Source organism: Scyliorhinus canicula, chromosome 18 (assembly GCF_902713615.1).
Source record: "Scyliorhinus canicula chromosome 18, sScyCan1.1, whole genome shotgun sequence".
Taxonomy (NCBI): domain Eukaryota; kingdom Metazoa; phylum Chordata; class Chondrichthyes; order Carcharhiniformes; family Scyliorhinidae; genus Scyliorhinus; species Scyliorhinus canicula.
The window spans coordinates 104674905-104692630 of record NC_052163.1 but is presented as its reverse complement, the minus strand read 5'-3'; the positions used below and the strand labels follow the sequence as shown (position 1 = coordinate 104692630).

Genomic DNA, 17726 nt, shown 5'->3' with positions numbered 1-17726 from the left:
CTTTACAGAGGCCGGCACGGAGGGAAAGAGTGCCCCCACGGCACAGGCCTGCTCACAGATCGGTGGGCCCCGATCGGGGGCCAGGCCACCGTGGCCTGCTCCCCAAGGACTCTGCAAGCTGCCCTCAAAGCCAGGTCCCACCAGTGTGGACCTTGTCTAATCCACGCCGGCAGGACCGGCCAAAAATGGGCGGCCGATCAGTCCGTCGGGGCCCGGAGAATCACCGGGGGTGCCATTGCCAACGGCCGACAACTGGCACGACGTGATCCCTGCCCCTGCCAAAAAACTGCTGCCGGAGAATTCGGCAGCTGACGTCGGAGCGGCGGAGGGTGGGGGGGGGGGGATTCATGCCGCCTCCCGCCGATTCTCCGACCCTATGGGGGTCGGAGAATCCCGCCCATGGTGCCCAGCCCGTCAATAGGATGCAAATGGGTCTTTATAAGGTGTAGCCAGTTTTAAAATTATATACCAAGTCATAATTACTGCTTAATATCCTCCTTTGCCTTGAAGTATGAACCTTATTCTGCGGAATGCCAAACTTCTCCATTCTACGATAAAAGTTCGATCAGTTTTTAAAACAGTTTCCACAATGTGATTGGCGACTTAACCTACCTGATACAGTTGGATGCCAGGGAGCCCCTCCAGCTGGTGCAAAAATAAAATTAGTGCTGGAACTGGTGAAATCCATTCCACAGGGCTCACCAGATTATTATAGTAAGAAGTCTTACAACACCAGGTTAAAGTCCAACAGGTTTGTTTCAAACACGAGCTTTCGGAGCACGGCTCCTTCTTCAGCAGATTATTATAGGCTGCATTTTTGGGTTCAGTTTTGTACACTTTCATTTCGTCTCTGACTGCAAAATCTGGTCCAATAATTTCATACATTTATTCCCTCTATAGACATGCAGTAAAAGTAGGGTAGGTGGGGATTGGCTCAGTCTAAAATGTTTACAGTTACACAAAAGTGGAGTAGATGACAGGGCTCTTTCAAGCGTAGATTTCGAACAGTAACTTTGGCAAAGCTATTTTCTTACCGCTGTGCACAGCAATCACGGGACGGTGGTGCTGTGTGAAGCTACTCAATCGTGAAGAGGAGTCCTGTGGAGATGGGCTGTTAAATGGAGATTTGTCCATCTCAGTCTTCTTCACTGTAGGGGAGATACCTAACAGGAGATACAAGCAGAACAGGTATCAATGCCTTTCATTCAACCCGTTCTTCAACAGTGTTCCCCTCTGCTGACAAAGCAAGAAAAAAACTCAATGCTGCAGGATGATCTACAGCAACAGCTGAAAAATGGAGTTTAGGTAGTGAATAATTACAACAGATTAATCCAGTTCATGAAATAGGAGGCGGTGGAGGGGTTGCCCTACTTAGTTAAGTCTGTTAACATTAGGAAACTGGAAAGAAGCAATTAGAAAGTCAATAATGAATTTCCCTTCAGTTTGCAAAATGTGAAGAGGGTTTTGTTCATAAGGTAGAAGCACATTCGTTTACAATGTTGAATGTGCTGAAGTACATTTAAGGAATTACCTGAAGTTTTTGATTTGGACTATTCTCTAGTTGTAGACTTGTTATCTATTACATTTTGCTCTGAAAGATAATTTGCAGTCTTCAACTCCAACGATTATTACAACGACTATTACAATTGTTTCCCTCATGCCAAAATAAGTTAAGAATCTCAGGATGCCAGGCCTGGAGGTAGTCAAAGAATTTTTACACAAAGTGAGGACAAGGAGTGCAATTTTTACTTTTGTTCAATCACCAATCAAAAAATGCCCTTGAAAACTAATGCTGGGACTCCTGTTTCAAATAAATTGTGCTTAATTTTTAACCGTTCACCATCTACCCTGTGCACATACATTTTAAAACCCAAAAGTCTAATTCTGTTTTCTTTCCCTCAAAACCTCTTGGAGGATGTTGATAGGCTGTGGCACACCAAATTAAAATATCTGGCCACTCCTCACAAATAGTGTGCATGCATTTTCTGATTTAGGAACACCAAGGCCTAAATGGGCACATGATAAATAGTTTCTTCAGTGAACAAATGAACAACATAAATTGCAGTTGACCACGCTGGCAACTGGCCTGTCCACGCATCCGTTACAGTCAGTTACAAATGGGACAGGCATCAAAATAATCAATTGCGAGGGGCGTAGCAGCCTGTTGGGAGATGCTCCCGATTTCATTCAGATCCCATTGATAAAGTCAACTATGCATAACGTTGACTTCAGAATTTTAACCGTCAGATGAGAAGTATACAATTCACACAAATCAACATTTGAGCACAGAAGTTGGATCACATCAGAAGCAGTGGATGATCTAGGTGCAGTGCACATGCAAAACACAGCGCAATCCAATTTTCTTGTTTTAAATTCGACATACAATGCTGCTAATTCACATTCATTTTCTCATATGTAATTGTATCCATGGAATGACACAGTAGGTCAAGGTGTCAGACCAGCATTTATTGCCCATCCTTATTTGCACTTAAGAAGGTGGTGGTAAGCTGCTTTCTTGAATCATTGCAGTCCATGTGGTGTAAGTACACCCACAGTGCTATTAGGGAGGGAGTCCAGGATTTTGACACAGCGACAGTGAAGGAGCGACAATGAAGGAACGGCGATATATTTCCAATTCAGGATGGTGAGTAACTTGGGGGGAAACTTCCATGTGGGGGTGTTCCCAGGTGTCTTCTGCCCTTGTCCTTCTAGATGGTAGTGGTCGTGGGTTTGGAAGGTGCTGCCTATGGGAACCTTGGTGAGTTCTTGCAGTGCATTTTGTAAATGGTGCACACGGCTGCCTCGGTTCGATCGTGGTGAAGGGATTGAATGTTGCGGAAGCAATCAAGCTGTCTCCTGGATGGTGTCAAGCTTCTTGAGTATGTTGGAGATGCATTCATCCAGGGAAGTGGAGAGTATTCTATCACACTCCTAATTTGTGGCTTATAGATGGTGGAGAGGCTTTGGGGAATTAGGAGGTAAGTTACGCGCTGCAGCATTTCTAGCCTCTGACCTGCTCTGGTAGCCACAGCATTTACAGTTTAGTTTCTGATCAATGGGAACCCCATGATGTTGATAGTGGGGGATTCAGCAATGGAATGCCATTGAATGTCAAGCCCGAGATAGTTATATCCTCTCTTGTTGGAGATGGTCATTGCCTGGCACTTGAGCAAATATTACTTGCCTCTTGTCAGCCCAAGCCTGGATATTGTCCATTTCTCGTTGCATTTGGACATGAGCTGCTTCATTATCTGAGGAGTCGCAAACGGTGCTGAACATTGTGCAGCAAACATCCCCACATCTGACCTTATGATGGAAGGAAGGTCATTGATGAAGTAGCTGAAGATGGTTGGGCCCAGGACACTACTCTGAGGTAACTTCTGAAGTGAATCCCTGGAGCTAAGATGATTGAACTCCAACCACCACAACCATCTTCCCTTGTGCCAGGAATGACTCCAAACAAGGGAAGGATTCTCCCGATTCCCATTAACTCCAGTTTTGATGGGGCTCATTGATGCCATACCTTGCCGGGTGGATGCTAGTGTTGTAGCTGTACTGGAACAGCTTGGCTGAGGGCATGGCAAGTTCTGGAGCACAAGTTTTCTATACTATTGCCGGAGCTTTGTCAGTGCCCACAGCCCTTTTCAGTATTCAATATCTTCAGCATTTCTTGATATCACATGGAGTGAATTGAATTGGCTGAAGAAGAAAATCGGTGATGCTGGGGACCTCTGGAAGAGGCCAAGTTAGAACATCCATCGGGCACTTCTGCCTGAAGATCATTGCAAATGCATCAACCTAGTCTTTTGCACTGGTGTGCTGGGCTCCTCCATCATTCAGGATGGGGATATTTGTGGAGCCTCCTCCTCCTGTGAGTTGTTCAATTGTCCACCACCATTCACCCGTGGATATGGCAGGACTGCAGAGGTTACATCTGATCCATTGGTTGCAGGATCACTTAGCTCTGTCTATTACTTGCTGCTTATGCTATTTGGCACAAAGTAGTCCTGTTTTGTAGCCAGGTCGACACCGCATTTTTCAGATGTCTGGTGCTGCTCCTGCATGCCCTCCTGCACTCTTTATTGAACCAGGGTTGAGCCCCAGGCTTGATAGTAATGGTAGAGTGGGGGCCATGACCGGCCTTAAGCTTACAGATTGTGGTTGAGTACAATTCTGCTGCTGCTGCAGGCCCACAGCGCTTCATGGATGTCCAGTCTTGAGTAGCTAGATCTGTTCACAAGCTATCACATTTAGCACAATGGAGGCTATACTCAATTTGAGGATGGGATGTCGTCTCCACAAGACCTGTACAGTGGCACCCCGACTGATACTGTCATGGACAGATGCATCTGCTGCAGGCAGGTAGGTGAAGACGAGGCCAAATATGTTTTTCCATCTTGTTGGTTCCCTCACCACCTGCTCAATCCCAGTCTAGCAATTATGCAATTTAGGACCTGACCAGCTCAGTCTTCAACAGAATTACTGAGCCACCTCGGTGATGGATATTGAAATCCCCCACCCAGAGTACATTCTGTGCCCCTGTCACCTCCAGTGCTTCCTCCAAGTGGTGTTCAACATGGAGGATTACTGATTTATCAGCTGAGGTATGTGATAATCAGCAGGAGGTATCATTGCCCATTTTCGGTGTCATGAGATTACATTTGGTCGAGAGCCGATGTTGAGGACTCCAGGACAAACTATATACAATTATGCCCGACCTCTGCTGGGTCTGTCCTGCCGGTGGCACAGGACCTACCTGGGAATGCTAATGGTGGTGTCTGGGGCATTATGTGCAAGGCAGGATTCCATTAGTATGACTATGTCAGGCTATTGCTTGACTAGTCTGTTAACCAGCTCTCCAAGTTTTGGCACAAGCTGCCAGATATCATTAAGGGGGCTTTGCAGGGTCGGCGGGGCTGGGTTTTTTGTTGCCATTTCCAGTGCCTTGGACAATGCCGGGTGATCCGACCAGTTACATTCCTCTTTGTTCCATTTGTAGCAGTTGACTACAACTGAATGGCTTGTTAGGCCATTTTAGAAGGCATTTAAGAATCAACCACATTGCTGTGGATCTGGAGTCACATGGAGGCCAGATCAGGTAAGGACGAAGGATTCCTTCCTTAAAGGACATTGGTGAACCAGATGGGTTTTTACGATGATCGGCAATTGTTTCATTGTCATCGTTAGACTTATATTTGCAGATATTTTGTTAAGTTTTTAAATTCCAACATTCGGGTCTCTGGATTGCAAGCGGCAATACCATTGTTCCACATTCTCCCCTTGATACCTGATTCACTTTCTACACAGTGGAACATTAACAGATGACCGATATTGTCGACAGCCCTCCAATTTCCTCCCTATAGCCAGTGCCATAGCTCGATTTAACGATTGCATTATAAAGAAGCACTGGAAATTTCCTTTTGGGGCTCGCTCTCCTCATTGGTCCTTATAACATTGGTGGAGGATAAACGGTCATGATATCTATGTGTTTTATCCGGCAGAGTGACAACAGCCATTTGGGAGGTCTCATCCCCATACTCCCTCCACTGTGACCCTTACTGGCGTCACTGGTGGGAAAATTACTGACGGTAATTTTTTGGAGTAACCAAAAAGAAAAGATGGCAAGGAATGACAGATTGTCGTTGTTTAGCGGTGTGTTTTACAATGGGAAAGTAGGCCATTCTGGTTGATCCGTATTGGAATGTCATTTGGGCACTGTTCAGTATGCACGAGATAAAACCGTAAAACATGCATTGTCTGTGTTCAGTTATCATAAAACTACATAGAACGTTCATATTCTCTTCCCGCACCGAATAGTCCTAAAGGCAAACTTGTGTCTGTTTCCAAAGCTCGTTATTCCTGAAACAGTTCTCTAGTCTGTCATCAAGAGCTTACAGCTTGATGGGCACCACTCCACATCAAGCATGGCTGACCAGGACTCTCTCCCGCTCTTCCCGCCAGCAATTGGTGCGTTGGAAGGATTTGAAGGTTGACACTCAATCTGCTTGGCTGAATTATGAATGCCACCTCCTCGGCCATCAAGTTATAAGCCCATTGACCAGAGCTTCTGACTCAGAGAATGATTCTATAAATGGTGTTGGAATAGCTAAGAATGAAGCAGAAAGAGACCTGGGTGTCTTAGCAGACTCATTGTTAATCATGTCCAAGCAATCAAAAACACTAATTGGATGTTAAACCACGTGGCTAACATAATATTATAAATCAAAGGGGGTAATGATGAAACTGTATGGTGCTCTGGTCAGACTGTGCTGTACCTTTAATTCTGCTTCCAGTTCCTGTGCCAAGTAAGGAATTCAAGCACAGAGCCTTTGCAGCGAAGAGCAATGAAACTGATCTCCAGTCTCAGGACTCCAGGTCATATGGTAAAACTGGAGAGAAATGGCGGGGAGAGGGGAGTGTTTTTCACCCTCACCATTAGTAGAGAAGATCATCAACCAATTGTAGAACCTGCACAATTTTCATCACATTGAAATCATAGTTACGAAAATCAGGCAGTCTTTACAATGGCTGAGAGGTGTGTTCAGTGTATAGCGATAGTCTATTTAAAAACATGTCTGTTAAAATTGATCACAAGGAAGCGACTCCTGGTACCTCACGAGAAATGTCACTCAGAATGTAGCATCCAACTTTGCAATCAATCTTCCTTGCCAGGCAACGAATGTCAGTGACAAAAGTTATGGCTCAATATCATTTCTGCCACCTTACCCTAGAGACAGATATAAATTTCAAAGAACAACCTGGCTGGGTTAAAGTGCACCTATTTCTTTGAAAATAATAAATAAATAACAAATCATTTTGCAGAATACCCTCCAGAGGAAGGACACCATGTTACAATCTGGCTCTAAATGCCTGCAACTTTCTTCAGGCAATCAGATGGCATATGAATCACTGAGCTCAAATACAAATAATTGATCCCTCCAAGGCTACATGCCTGAAGCTCATTTTTACTGCCTGTATTAATATATAAAAACTACTTATGTTGACCCTGTCAACATAGATCTGCACAACATGGTGAAATAAAGGAGTATCTTAGTGTACAGTAGTATTGATTTGGCTCCATTCCACACACAGCAGTGGACCACACAAAGCTTACCATACTAACAACTGCAGCTACAAAGCAAGTTTTATGGTTTTCAGGCCATTAAGCAGCTTTAGCAGCAGGAGATCACAAACAGTGCTTAATCCACCATCTTGTGCTTTGAACCATGTACACCATGATATTTAAATATCTCCCAGTTATGTATAAAAAATTCAATATAGAGGAAATGCTATGTCAAAGTGGAGTCAGGGCCGAGTGTTTAAGGGGATGGATTGAACAAACATTGGGGTTTCCCCCACACGGACACGAATCCTACTGACTACGCTTGTCATCATTCCGGATTTTAAATATCTGCCTGCAGAATTAATTATCAGTAAACTGAAATAAAAACCTTCCGAACAATCCTGCGCTTGTGGGAGATGGAATAGCGGTAATGTGATGGAGCGAGTAATCCAGAGGCCCAGGTTAATGCTCTGGGGAAAGGGAGGATTCAAATCCCACCAATTAATACATCTGGCATTGAAAGCTTGCATCAGTGATATCATAGAATTTACCGTGCAGAAGGAGACCGTTCGGCCCATCGGGTCTGCACCGGCTCTTGGAAAGAGCACCCTACCCAAGGTCAACACCTCCACCTTATCCCCATAACCCAGTAACCCCACCCAACACTAAGGGCAATTTTGGACACGAAGGGCAATTTATCATGGCCAATCCACCTAACCTGCACATCTTGATGGTGACTGTGAAACTATCATTGACTGTTGAAAAAACCCACCCAGCTTACTGATGTCATTTGGGGAAGGAAATGTGCCATTCTTATCCGGTCTCGCCTATGCGGGACTCCACACTCACAGCAATGTGGTTGACTCTCAACTGCTCACTAACATGGCCAAAGAAGCCACTCATTTGAAGGGTGATGAAGGATGGGTCGCAAATATTAGCCTTGTCAGCAACGTGCACATCCCAAGGAAAGTGCAAGAAAACACAAATATCAAAACAATTTATTATATTTTGTGCCTTCTTTCATGATTGCATCTTTTAAACAACAAATATAGGAAGATCCGTTATTGAGAGATGTCTTGGAATAAATCTCATTGAGAGGCATGGAACACAATCAGTGGAAGTGGGAACTCCTGTGAAAGAAAATCAGGGCAAGGAGTCACAAGTGAAAGAGATGGAAGTGCAAATTGTTGATACAATCAACAGTATCAGCATGAAGAGCTCCATTCTATTAAAATTACAAGACCATTGGGGCTAGGGGAAGGGTGGAATTGTAAGCTGTACAGGGTGAAGTTTTACTGTTTTTGAAAATTTTATGCGATTGACAATCAATGCGGTTCCCAACCCCAATCGTGTCGGTTATCCAGACAGCGCTGCAATCTTATGAGGCTGCCTCCACACTCACCCTTTTTAATCATGGGCAGGTTCCTGGGGAGGGTACTCCAGGCAGAGGACCTGAAGCGCTGGATGGCTGTTGGGAAAGATCGGTATTGCCAACACATGGAAGAGATCACGTGGGCATCCCAAAATAGAGGCAGATTCCCTCCAAAAGACGGCTTGTGGCTGTGGCCTTGATATTATCATCCCAGAAATCCCTTGCTGAGGTGATTCGGAGGAGGTGTCGATGACCTGTCACCCAAAGGCCCCTGTGTCAACCTGCTGAGTTCCACTCTCATCGACCGGGAGTGGGGTTGGGGGTTTGGGGTGGTGGTAATTCTGTCGCTGGAATAATCCTGCCGACATCTTGACCATGGGCCCCCAATTGGCCTAAGTGACTACCTAATTGACTATTTAATGGGGTCGTTTAGGTCAGTTGGCTGGATAGTTGGCTTGTAATGTGGAGCAATGCCAACAGTGTGCGTTCAATGCCTGTACTGGCTGAGGTTATCCATGGAGGCCCTGCCTTCTCAACCTTTCCCTTTGCCTCAGGTGTGGTGACCTTCAGGTTAAATCTCCACCAATCAGCTCCTCTCAAAAAGGAATAGCAGCCTATGGGTCCTCGGGTACTATGGGACTTTTCAATTGACTACCCACTGCTGCCACATTGACTCGCCTCTGGTAATTTGCTCAGAGGTGGGGATATTTTTGGTAACTGATCTGATGCACTAATTGCCAAGTTTCCTCCCGATCCAGCCTTCCAACCCACCTTCAAGGAAAATGTTACCCCTTTATACAGCTGTAATTTTCTGAGAATGCAAAACGCAAGCCTCAGGCAACAAGAGACCCAATTTTCCTAACTAAATCAAAGTTTTTTCTCGTACCACATATGGCTTCATCAGCAGTACTTGTTGGTGGGGAGACATAACATTTAGCAACCAAATGATTTTGATGATAACGTCAAAAGAAGGCCAAAGAAAAATGAACTGAATTATGTTCTCCCTAATATAAAGTTATACGAGTGAAATGCACAAACACAAAGTCGAGCACAGACAAAAATAAGAGTTTTAAACCAGAACAGCTGCTCAGGAGCTATTAATAATGACTGCAGTTTGTGGTGGCTTACAAGAGATATCCATCATGTAATGCCAGGTCTAACTGACTGCAGAGGTTATGAGCTATCAAGTCTGATGCCACTTAGTAAGATGCTTAATTGTAAATTGTTATTCAGAGAGTCTTGCTTGCTTTGTTTAATTTTAAATCAGCAACAAAAAGGCCACAAAGTTGAAATACCAGCATATCATATGCAGGCAATCCACCCATTTGCGTCTCTGTGCACAAATGAAGCGTCAGATGACTTGCATACTCCCAAAACTGTACAGCCAAAAAGAACTATCATACTAATTCAGCTCTTCAGCTGCGTGTTAAAACTACAGTCAACTGGGATTCCACCGGAATACTGATAGTATGAATTTTCTACCATTTGTGACCTGGAAGGTCAGGGACAAGAATTTAATCTGACACCTGTAGAATTTTGTGCAAATCTCATTGCCACAAGGCCATTAATTACAGAAATTTAACAAGTGGGAGCTGCAGTCTTTTCCTCTGCTGGGTCACGAAACAGCATTCATTTGACCAGCAGTCAGATGGAGGGGAAAGTACGAAGATAACCCTGCAAGGTCATATCCCACGTGAAGTCATTCACTGTTACTCTGTCAGATTTTCTACAAATCAGCAATGCATTGGTACTGCTAACCTCTGTTAGGCAGCAAAAAACCCAAAAATAATTGGCACAATACTCAGGGTAAAGTGATAAGACACGGGTATACTTTTGTGAGTAGAAGTGCTGAGAGACAAAGTATATGTGTAGCACAAAGATTTCCCTCCCATTGAGACAACTTTACTGTTTTCTGAATGCTTATCATGCGCACAAATTTCACAGCAAGCTACACGTTTCAGGAACAATTCATACCTGTAATTCTTGCCATTTACATTCATCTGTCCTATCTTGCTTATTTTGTTTGGTAATGCATCTGTGAAGTACTTTGGGACATTTTCCTACATTAAAAGGTACGAAATAAATGCAAGTTGCTGTAGCTGTTAATGTCTGTGAGGGTGGGAGTAAGAGTGATGGAACATGCAAACAAAACAAGATTTATGCTCACAACTAATGGGAACAAATAATGCAGGCATACTGCCAAGCCAGAAAATATTAATGGAGGAGTTTCCAATACAGACTGGCAGAAGTATTCGATGCCCAATTTCTCAGTGTCTTTTGTCCAAGACGCACCACTATATATATCACTGGTCAGAGGTACCTTTACATTTGCAATATTCTTAGAAATGTTGTTGATGATTATTAAGAACAGCAGGGGCTCTCTGACTGATAATGCCAGCTTGTCCCCACCAGTCAATTTGAGTTATTGGACGTGATTTACTTGTCGCATTGTGCCTGAAAGGCAGCGCGGCCGGTAAATGGCAGGACATTCCTATTCCAGGATCTACCCAGCTCACCATCCTTCCCGAGATCGAATGTGATCTCGTGACATGTCACGATGGGAATCCTGCCCATTATGGGCGGGGTCACTATTTTGCAAATCTGCATATTAGAGCGAGACAGCTAGTCTCACTGATAGCTAGGCTCACTGGCAGTTAGTCTCACTCTATTTCCATGATCTATACAAGGTGCGAGGTCTAACTTCGCCGCAGAGATCTCAGGCGAGCACCATTCAGAAACGGGAACCAGTCAGAACGGCACTCGTGGGATTATCCCAGGGGGTGGGAGGTGCTTACCTCTGGGCAGGGTGGCATCCTGGCAGTGCCACCTGGGTGCCAGCCTGGCACTGCCAAGGTACCCAAGTGGCACTGCCAGGCAGGCACTGCCAAGGAGCCAGGCTGGCATTTTTCCTGTGTCGGGAATTAGGCCTGAGGATTCCCTGCGTGGGTGAGGTGGGGGAGGCCTCAAATATCCTCTGATAGGTGAGTTGGGACTTTGGGGTGTTCGGGAGTCGTATTGGCGAGTCAAGAGTTTGGACCCTAATGTAAAAACATTTTTTGTGTTTTTTTGTAATGTGGCTGCCCGATCTTCTCCTGCACTGTGGAGTTCTGGTGAGCCCAGCTCCTCAGTGCAGGAAACGGGACTAAGTGCAGCATCATTGGGGAGTTCCCGGCTGTGCCCCAAATATAACCAGAGTCCCGTTAGATATCGTGGTGTTTCTCGGCACTGCGATGACCGGGAAACACCCGGCTAATTGCGCTCTTTACAAGGACTCTGTTCCCATTCGGTTCGATCGCATCAGGCACAATGCGGCAAGTAAATCACGTCCAATAACTCCAATTGACTGGTGGGGACAAGCTGACATTATCAGTCAGAGAGCCCCTGCTGTTCTTAATAATCATCAACAACATTTCTGAGAATATTGCAAATGTAAAGGTACCTCTGACCAGTGATATATATGGTCCATTCCTATTCCAGGCATATTAGATCCATTATCATTGGTCATCACTCTTTGTCACTTATTATCTTTCTAGTCAGTTTATTAACAATGTTCTCCTTGAGCCTATATGTTCTCCTTGAGCCTATAAGCTTTTCTTTGTCAAATCAGAGAGTTTATCAAATGATTTCTAAATGTCAAGATCTATAATATTAATGCTATTATCAAATCAGTGAGTCTAGCATATCCTCAAGGAATTCGAATGAAACAGTGAGGCACCTTTTCAAACCTTCACTTTGGATTTATTCAGGAGCAAACTGCATTATGTTTGTGAAATGAAGTTACAGCTCAAGTCCATATGAAGAAACACAAATTTAAAATTGCTCAACACCCAGCAGGTCTGAGCAGTATTTTAGAACTTAGTTGTTTATCTTTCTCTCTTGTGTTAAATACATCCTTTGATGAATGCAAGAGTGGTAAACTGGTACAGTTTTATTACTATGGCTGAATCATATGGTTTAATCACAAAAACAAAGCATTTTTAACAAGCATGTTTTTTAAAATAAATTTAGATTACCCAATTATTTTTTCCAATTAAGGGGCAATTTAGCGTGGCCAATTCACCTACTCTGCACATTTTTGGGTTGTGGGGGCGAAACCCACGCAGACACGGGGAGAATGTGCAAACTCCACATGGACAGTGACCCAGAGCCGGGATCGAACCTGGGACCTCAGCGCCGTGAGGTGGTTTTGCTAACCACTAGGCCACCGTGCTGCCCATTTTAACAAGCATGTCTGGTCCACCATCTGTGACTAATGGAACTTCGATTAACTGCAAATGACATTAAAAAATACAAAGAATACTTGTCGCATTAGCGTACAATAGTCGATTTTGGCAAATTAAATATTTTCTAATATTTAAATTTTTTTAAGATACCTATTAGCACCGTTGCATTAAAGCAAAGCTCGGTGCACAAATTTGCAGAAATTTGACATGGCGGACTTTGCATTGAATATATGGAACCTGAGGTTCTGTGATCTTTTGTGCTGGTTTCACCAAGTTTGTGCAAAGCAACTGCCAGAGCAACTGAGTACAAACTCTACCCTGTAGTCTTTACTTCTACTGGATGATCTTGAATTACAACTTTTCTTTTTTTTAATAAATTTAGAGAATTCAATTTTTTTTTCCAATTAAGGGGCAATTTAGTGTGGCCAATCCACCTAACCTGCACATCTTTTTGGGTTATGGGGGTGAAACCTACGCAGCCATGGGTTGAATGTGCAAACCCAGGGCCGGGATTCGAACCCGGGTCCTCAGCGCCGCAGTCCCAGTTCTAACCACTGCGCCACATGCCGCCCGAATTACAACTTTTCATAAGAGTCCAATCCTTTTACCATTAAGGGTGCAAAGGTCACAAGATTGTTTCTGACATTGGAATTGCCTTAACTATTTGCCAATCTTAAAATCATAGAATCCCACTGTACAGAAGGAAGCCATTCAGCCCATCGGGTCCGCACCGACCCTCCGAAAGAGGGCACTAACCTAGTTTCACACCCCCGCCCTGTCCCCGTAACCTTATGGACACTTAGTGGCAATTTTATCTTGGACAATCCACCTTACCTGCACATCTTTGGATTGCGGGAGGAAACCGAGCACCCGGAGGAAACCCACGCAGATACGGGGAGATCATGCAAATTCCACAGTCAGCAACCCAAGGCCAGAATTGAACCTGGGTCCTGTGGTAGTCGGTATTAGAGGTATTACGGTACCTAGGTTGATGCTGTAAGATCATTGGTGTGGGAGGTACCTGAGACAGAAAGATCATTGGTGAAGCCTGCCTGCTTGTTCCGCCAGTAAGGCGGAGTATAAGAGTCTGTGTCTCACTAGCTGCTGCATTCTGTACCTACGCTGCTGGGGGAAACATCTTGACTAATAAAGCCTTCAATTGTACTCCAATCTCGTTTCAAGAGTTATTGATTGTGCATCAATTTATTGGACTAGATTTTGAAGGATGGAGCTCCGCATCAAGCTCCCGGAGTGTCTGCAACTTAGCCCCCACGCGGCAAACTCAGCGGCAACCTTCAAACACTGGCTGGCGTGCTTCAACGGGTACCTCAGGACGGCCACGACTACGCCCACGGAGGACCAGAAGATGCAAGTTCTCCACCCGAGGGTGAGCCCAGAGATCTACACACGCATCGAGGATGCGGATGATTTCGAGGCCGCGATGGCCCTGTTGAAAGGACACTACATTCGCCCAGTTAATCAGGTTTACACCCGACATCTGCTAGCGACAAGGCAACAAATCGCGGGGGAATCGCTAGTCGAATTCTACCGCGCACTTCTGGTACTAGGTAGGAACTGTGACTGTCCGCAAGTTTCAGCCAGCGACCACACAGAACTTTTAATCCGAGACGCATTCGTTGCAGGTATGCTGTCCTCCCAAATCCGTCAGCGGCTGCTGGAGAAAGGGACACTAGAACTCAAGGAGGCACGGGCCCTCGCTAGCTCCCCAGATGTGGCGTCACGCAACGCCCACGCGTACGTCCCCGACCACGCGGTAGCCCCATGGGCAGCGTGAAACCCACCCGCGGCCGACCCCGATGCATCCCCATCCCCCCACAAACTTGTGCCGTGCGGCTGCCAGGCAACCCCAGGGGGGGCACTCTGCTATTTTTGCGGGAAACCAAGCACCCCGGCAACGCTGCCTGGCCCGCTCCTCCATTTGCAAAGGCCGTGGCAAAAAGCGGCATTTCGTGGCGGTATGCCAGGCCCGGGCGGTCGCCGCTGTCTCCGGGGGCAAACCGGAGCCGTCGCCACAACTCTCTCCGCAAGCCATGTGCGGGCCCCGGGCGCCGCCATCTTATTTCCCAGGGACCACGTGCAATGCGTGGGCACCGCCATCTTGCCCACCCCCATCCATGTGCAACCCGTGGGCGCCGCCATCTTGGCTGGAGTCTCAGGACCCCGATTCAGATGACCGCACACCGCCCGAGGAAAATCTTCAGCTTCTACCACGACCCGCCTCGGTGACGCTGGACCAGTCTCGGCCCCTAACTCTCTCGACCGCGACGACAGCCGTGCTCATCAACAGACACAAAACATCCTGCCTGATCGACTCCGGGAGCACAGAGAGCTTCATACACCCCAACACGGTAAGGCGCTGTTCTCTTCCCATACACCCAGCTAATCATAGAATCTCCCTGGCCTCCGGGTTTCACTCTGTAGAGGCCAAGGGGTTCCGAGTAGCTCACCTTACGGTCCAGGGAACAGAATTTAAGGATTTCCGACTCTATGCGCTCCCTCACCTCTGCGCTGCCATGCTCCTCAGATTGGACTACCAATGCAATCTCCAGAGCTTAACCATTAAATTCAGCGGCCTTATACCCCCCCCCCCCCCCCTCACCGTTTGCAGCCTCGCGACCCTCAAGGTCGACCCGCCTTCCTTTTTTGCGAACCTCACCCCGGATTGCAAACCCGTCGCCACCAGGAGCAGACGGTACAGTGCCCAGGACCGGACCTTCATTAGGTCGGAAGTCCAGCGGTTACTGAAAGAAGGTATTATCGAGGCTAGCAACAGCCCCTGGAGAGCCCCAAGTAGTGGTTGTAAAGACCGGGGAGAAGCACAGGATGGTCATCGATTTTAGTCAGACCATCAACGGGTATACGCAGCTCGGTGCGTACCCTCTCCCCCGCAGATCTGATTTGGTCAATCAGATTGCACAGTACGAGGTTTTTTCCACGGTGGACCTCAAATCCACCTACCACCAGCTCCCCATGCACCCGGACGACTGCAAGTACACTGCATTCGAAGCAGATGGGCAGCTCTACCACTTCTTAAGGGTTCCCTTCGGTGTCCCAAATGGAGTCTTGGTCTTCAAACAGGAGATGGACCGAATGGTTGACCGGTACGGTTTGCGGGCCACATTTCCGTACCTCGACAACGTCACCATCTGCGGCCACGACCGGCAGGACCATGACACCAACCTCCGAAAATTCCTCCACAACGCAAAAATCCTTAACTTAACCTACAAAAAGGACAAATGCGTGTTCAGCACCGACCATCGAGCCATCCTCTGCTACGAAGTGCATGATGGAGTCATAGGCCCAGATCCCGAACGCACGCACCCTCTCATGGAGTTTCCCCTCCCCCACTGCTCCAAGGCCCTGAAACGCTGCCTGGGATTTTTTCATATTACGTCCAGTGGGTCCCCAATTATGCGGACAAGGTCCGCCCATTAATCCAATCCATGGTTTTCCGCCTGTCGGCAGAGGCCCGCCAGGCTTCAGCCGCATAAAGGCGGACATCGCTAAGACCATGATACACGCAATCCGTGAATCCCTTCCCCTCCAAGTCGAGAGCGACATGTCCGACGTAGCTCTGGCGGCCAACCTCAACCAAGCGGGCAGGCCCGTGGCCTTCTTCTCACGCACCCTCCATGCTTCAGAAATCTGTTATTCCTCCGTTGAAAAGGAGGCCCAGCCCATAGTAGAAGCTGTGCGGCTCTGGAGGCATTACCTGGCCGGCAGGAGACTCACGCTCCTCACTGACCAACGGTTGGCAGCCTTCATGTTCGATAATGCACAGCGGGGCAAGATAAAGAATGGTAAGATCTTACGGTGGAGGATCGAGCTCTCCACCTGCAACTACGAGATCTTGTATCGTCCCGGGAAGCTAAATGAGCCTCCTGATGCCCTATCCCGGGGCACATGTGCCAACGCACAAGTGGACCGACTCCGGGCCCTCCATGAGGACCTCTGCCTCCCAGGGGTCACTTGATTCTTCCATTTTATCAAGACCCGCAACCTGCCCTACTCCATCGAGGAGGTCAGAACCGCCACCAGGAGCTGCCAAATCTGCGCGGAGTGCAAGCCGCACCTTTACAGGCCAGAGAAAGCGCACCTGGTAAAGGCTTCCCGTCCCTTTGAATGCCTCAGTATGGACTTCAAAGGGTCCCTCCCCTCCACCGACTGCAACACGTACTTCCTGAATGTGATTGACGAGTACTCCCGGTTCCCATTCGCCATCTCCTGCCCCGACATGACCGCAGCCACCATCATAAAAGCCCTCCATAGTATCGTTACCCTGTTCGGTTTCCCCGCCTACATACACAGTGATTGGGGGTCCTCCTTCATGAGTGACGAACTGCGTCAATTCCTGCTCAGCAAGGACATTGCCTCGAGCAGGACGACCAGTTGTAACCCCCGGGGAAACGGGCAGGTGGAGAGGGAGAACGGTACGGTCTGGAAGACCGTCCTACTGGCCCTACGGTCCAGGAATCTCCCAGTCTCCCGCTGGCAGGAGGTCCTTCCCGATGCACTCCACTCCATCCGATCACTGCTGTGTACCACGACCAACGGAACATCTCATGAACGTCTCCTTGTCTTCACTAGGAAGTCCTCCTCCGGGACCTCGCTCCCAACCTGGCTGGCAACTCTTGGACCCATTCTGCTCCGCAAACACGTACGGGCGCACAAGTCGGACCCATTGGTCGAGAGGGTCCACCTCCTTCACGCTAACCCTCAGTACCCCTACATGGCGTAACCCAAGGACCGGCAGGATACGGTCTCCCTATGGGACCTGGCGCCTGTTGGATCCCCACGAACCCCACCCTCCCTCCTACTGGCGCAGCCCACGGCTGCCCCCTTCCCAGGTGGATCGGTTCTTCCACTGGTCCCACCCAGGAGTGATGAATCTACCAAAGAAGTCAAAATCATGCTCCCGGAGTCACGGATGCCCGAGCCGGCGCCTGCATCCCCGCCGAAACTGCGATGAACACGGTGGATGACCAGGGCCCCCAATCGACTAATTGCTTCATTTTGATAGATGCATGTCAATGAATACTGTAAATGG

At 47.3% G+C, this 17726-nt stretch overlaps 1 protein-coding gene across 4 annotated transcripts in view; it reads right to left on the bottom strand.

The window, feature by feature from the left end:
* The window catches only part of nfic (nuclear factor I/C), a 550936-nt gene that overhangs the window by 163210 nt on the left and 370000 nt on the right, over positions 1-17726 (bottom strand). For all 4 annotated transcript variants that reach the window (XM_038778311.1, XM_038778312.1, XM_038778309.1 and 1 more), the window contains exon 7: positions 1035-1163. In XM_038778311.1, coding sequence (XP_038634239.1) covers positions 1035-1163 — 129 coding nt within the window. The remainder of the gene's footprint in view (positions 1-1034; positions 1164-17726) is intronic.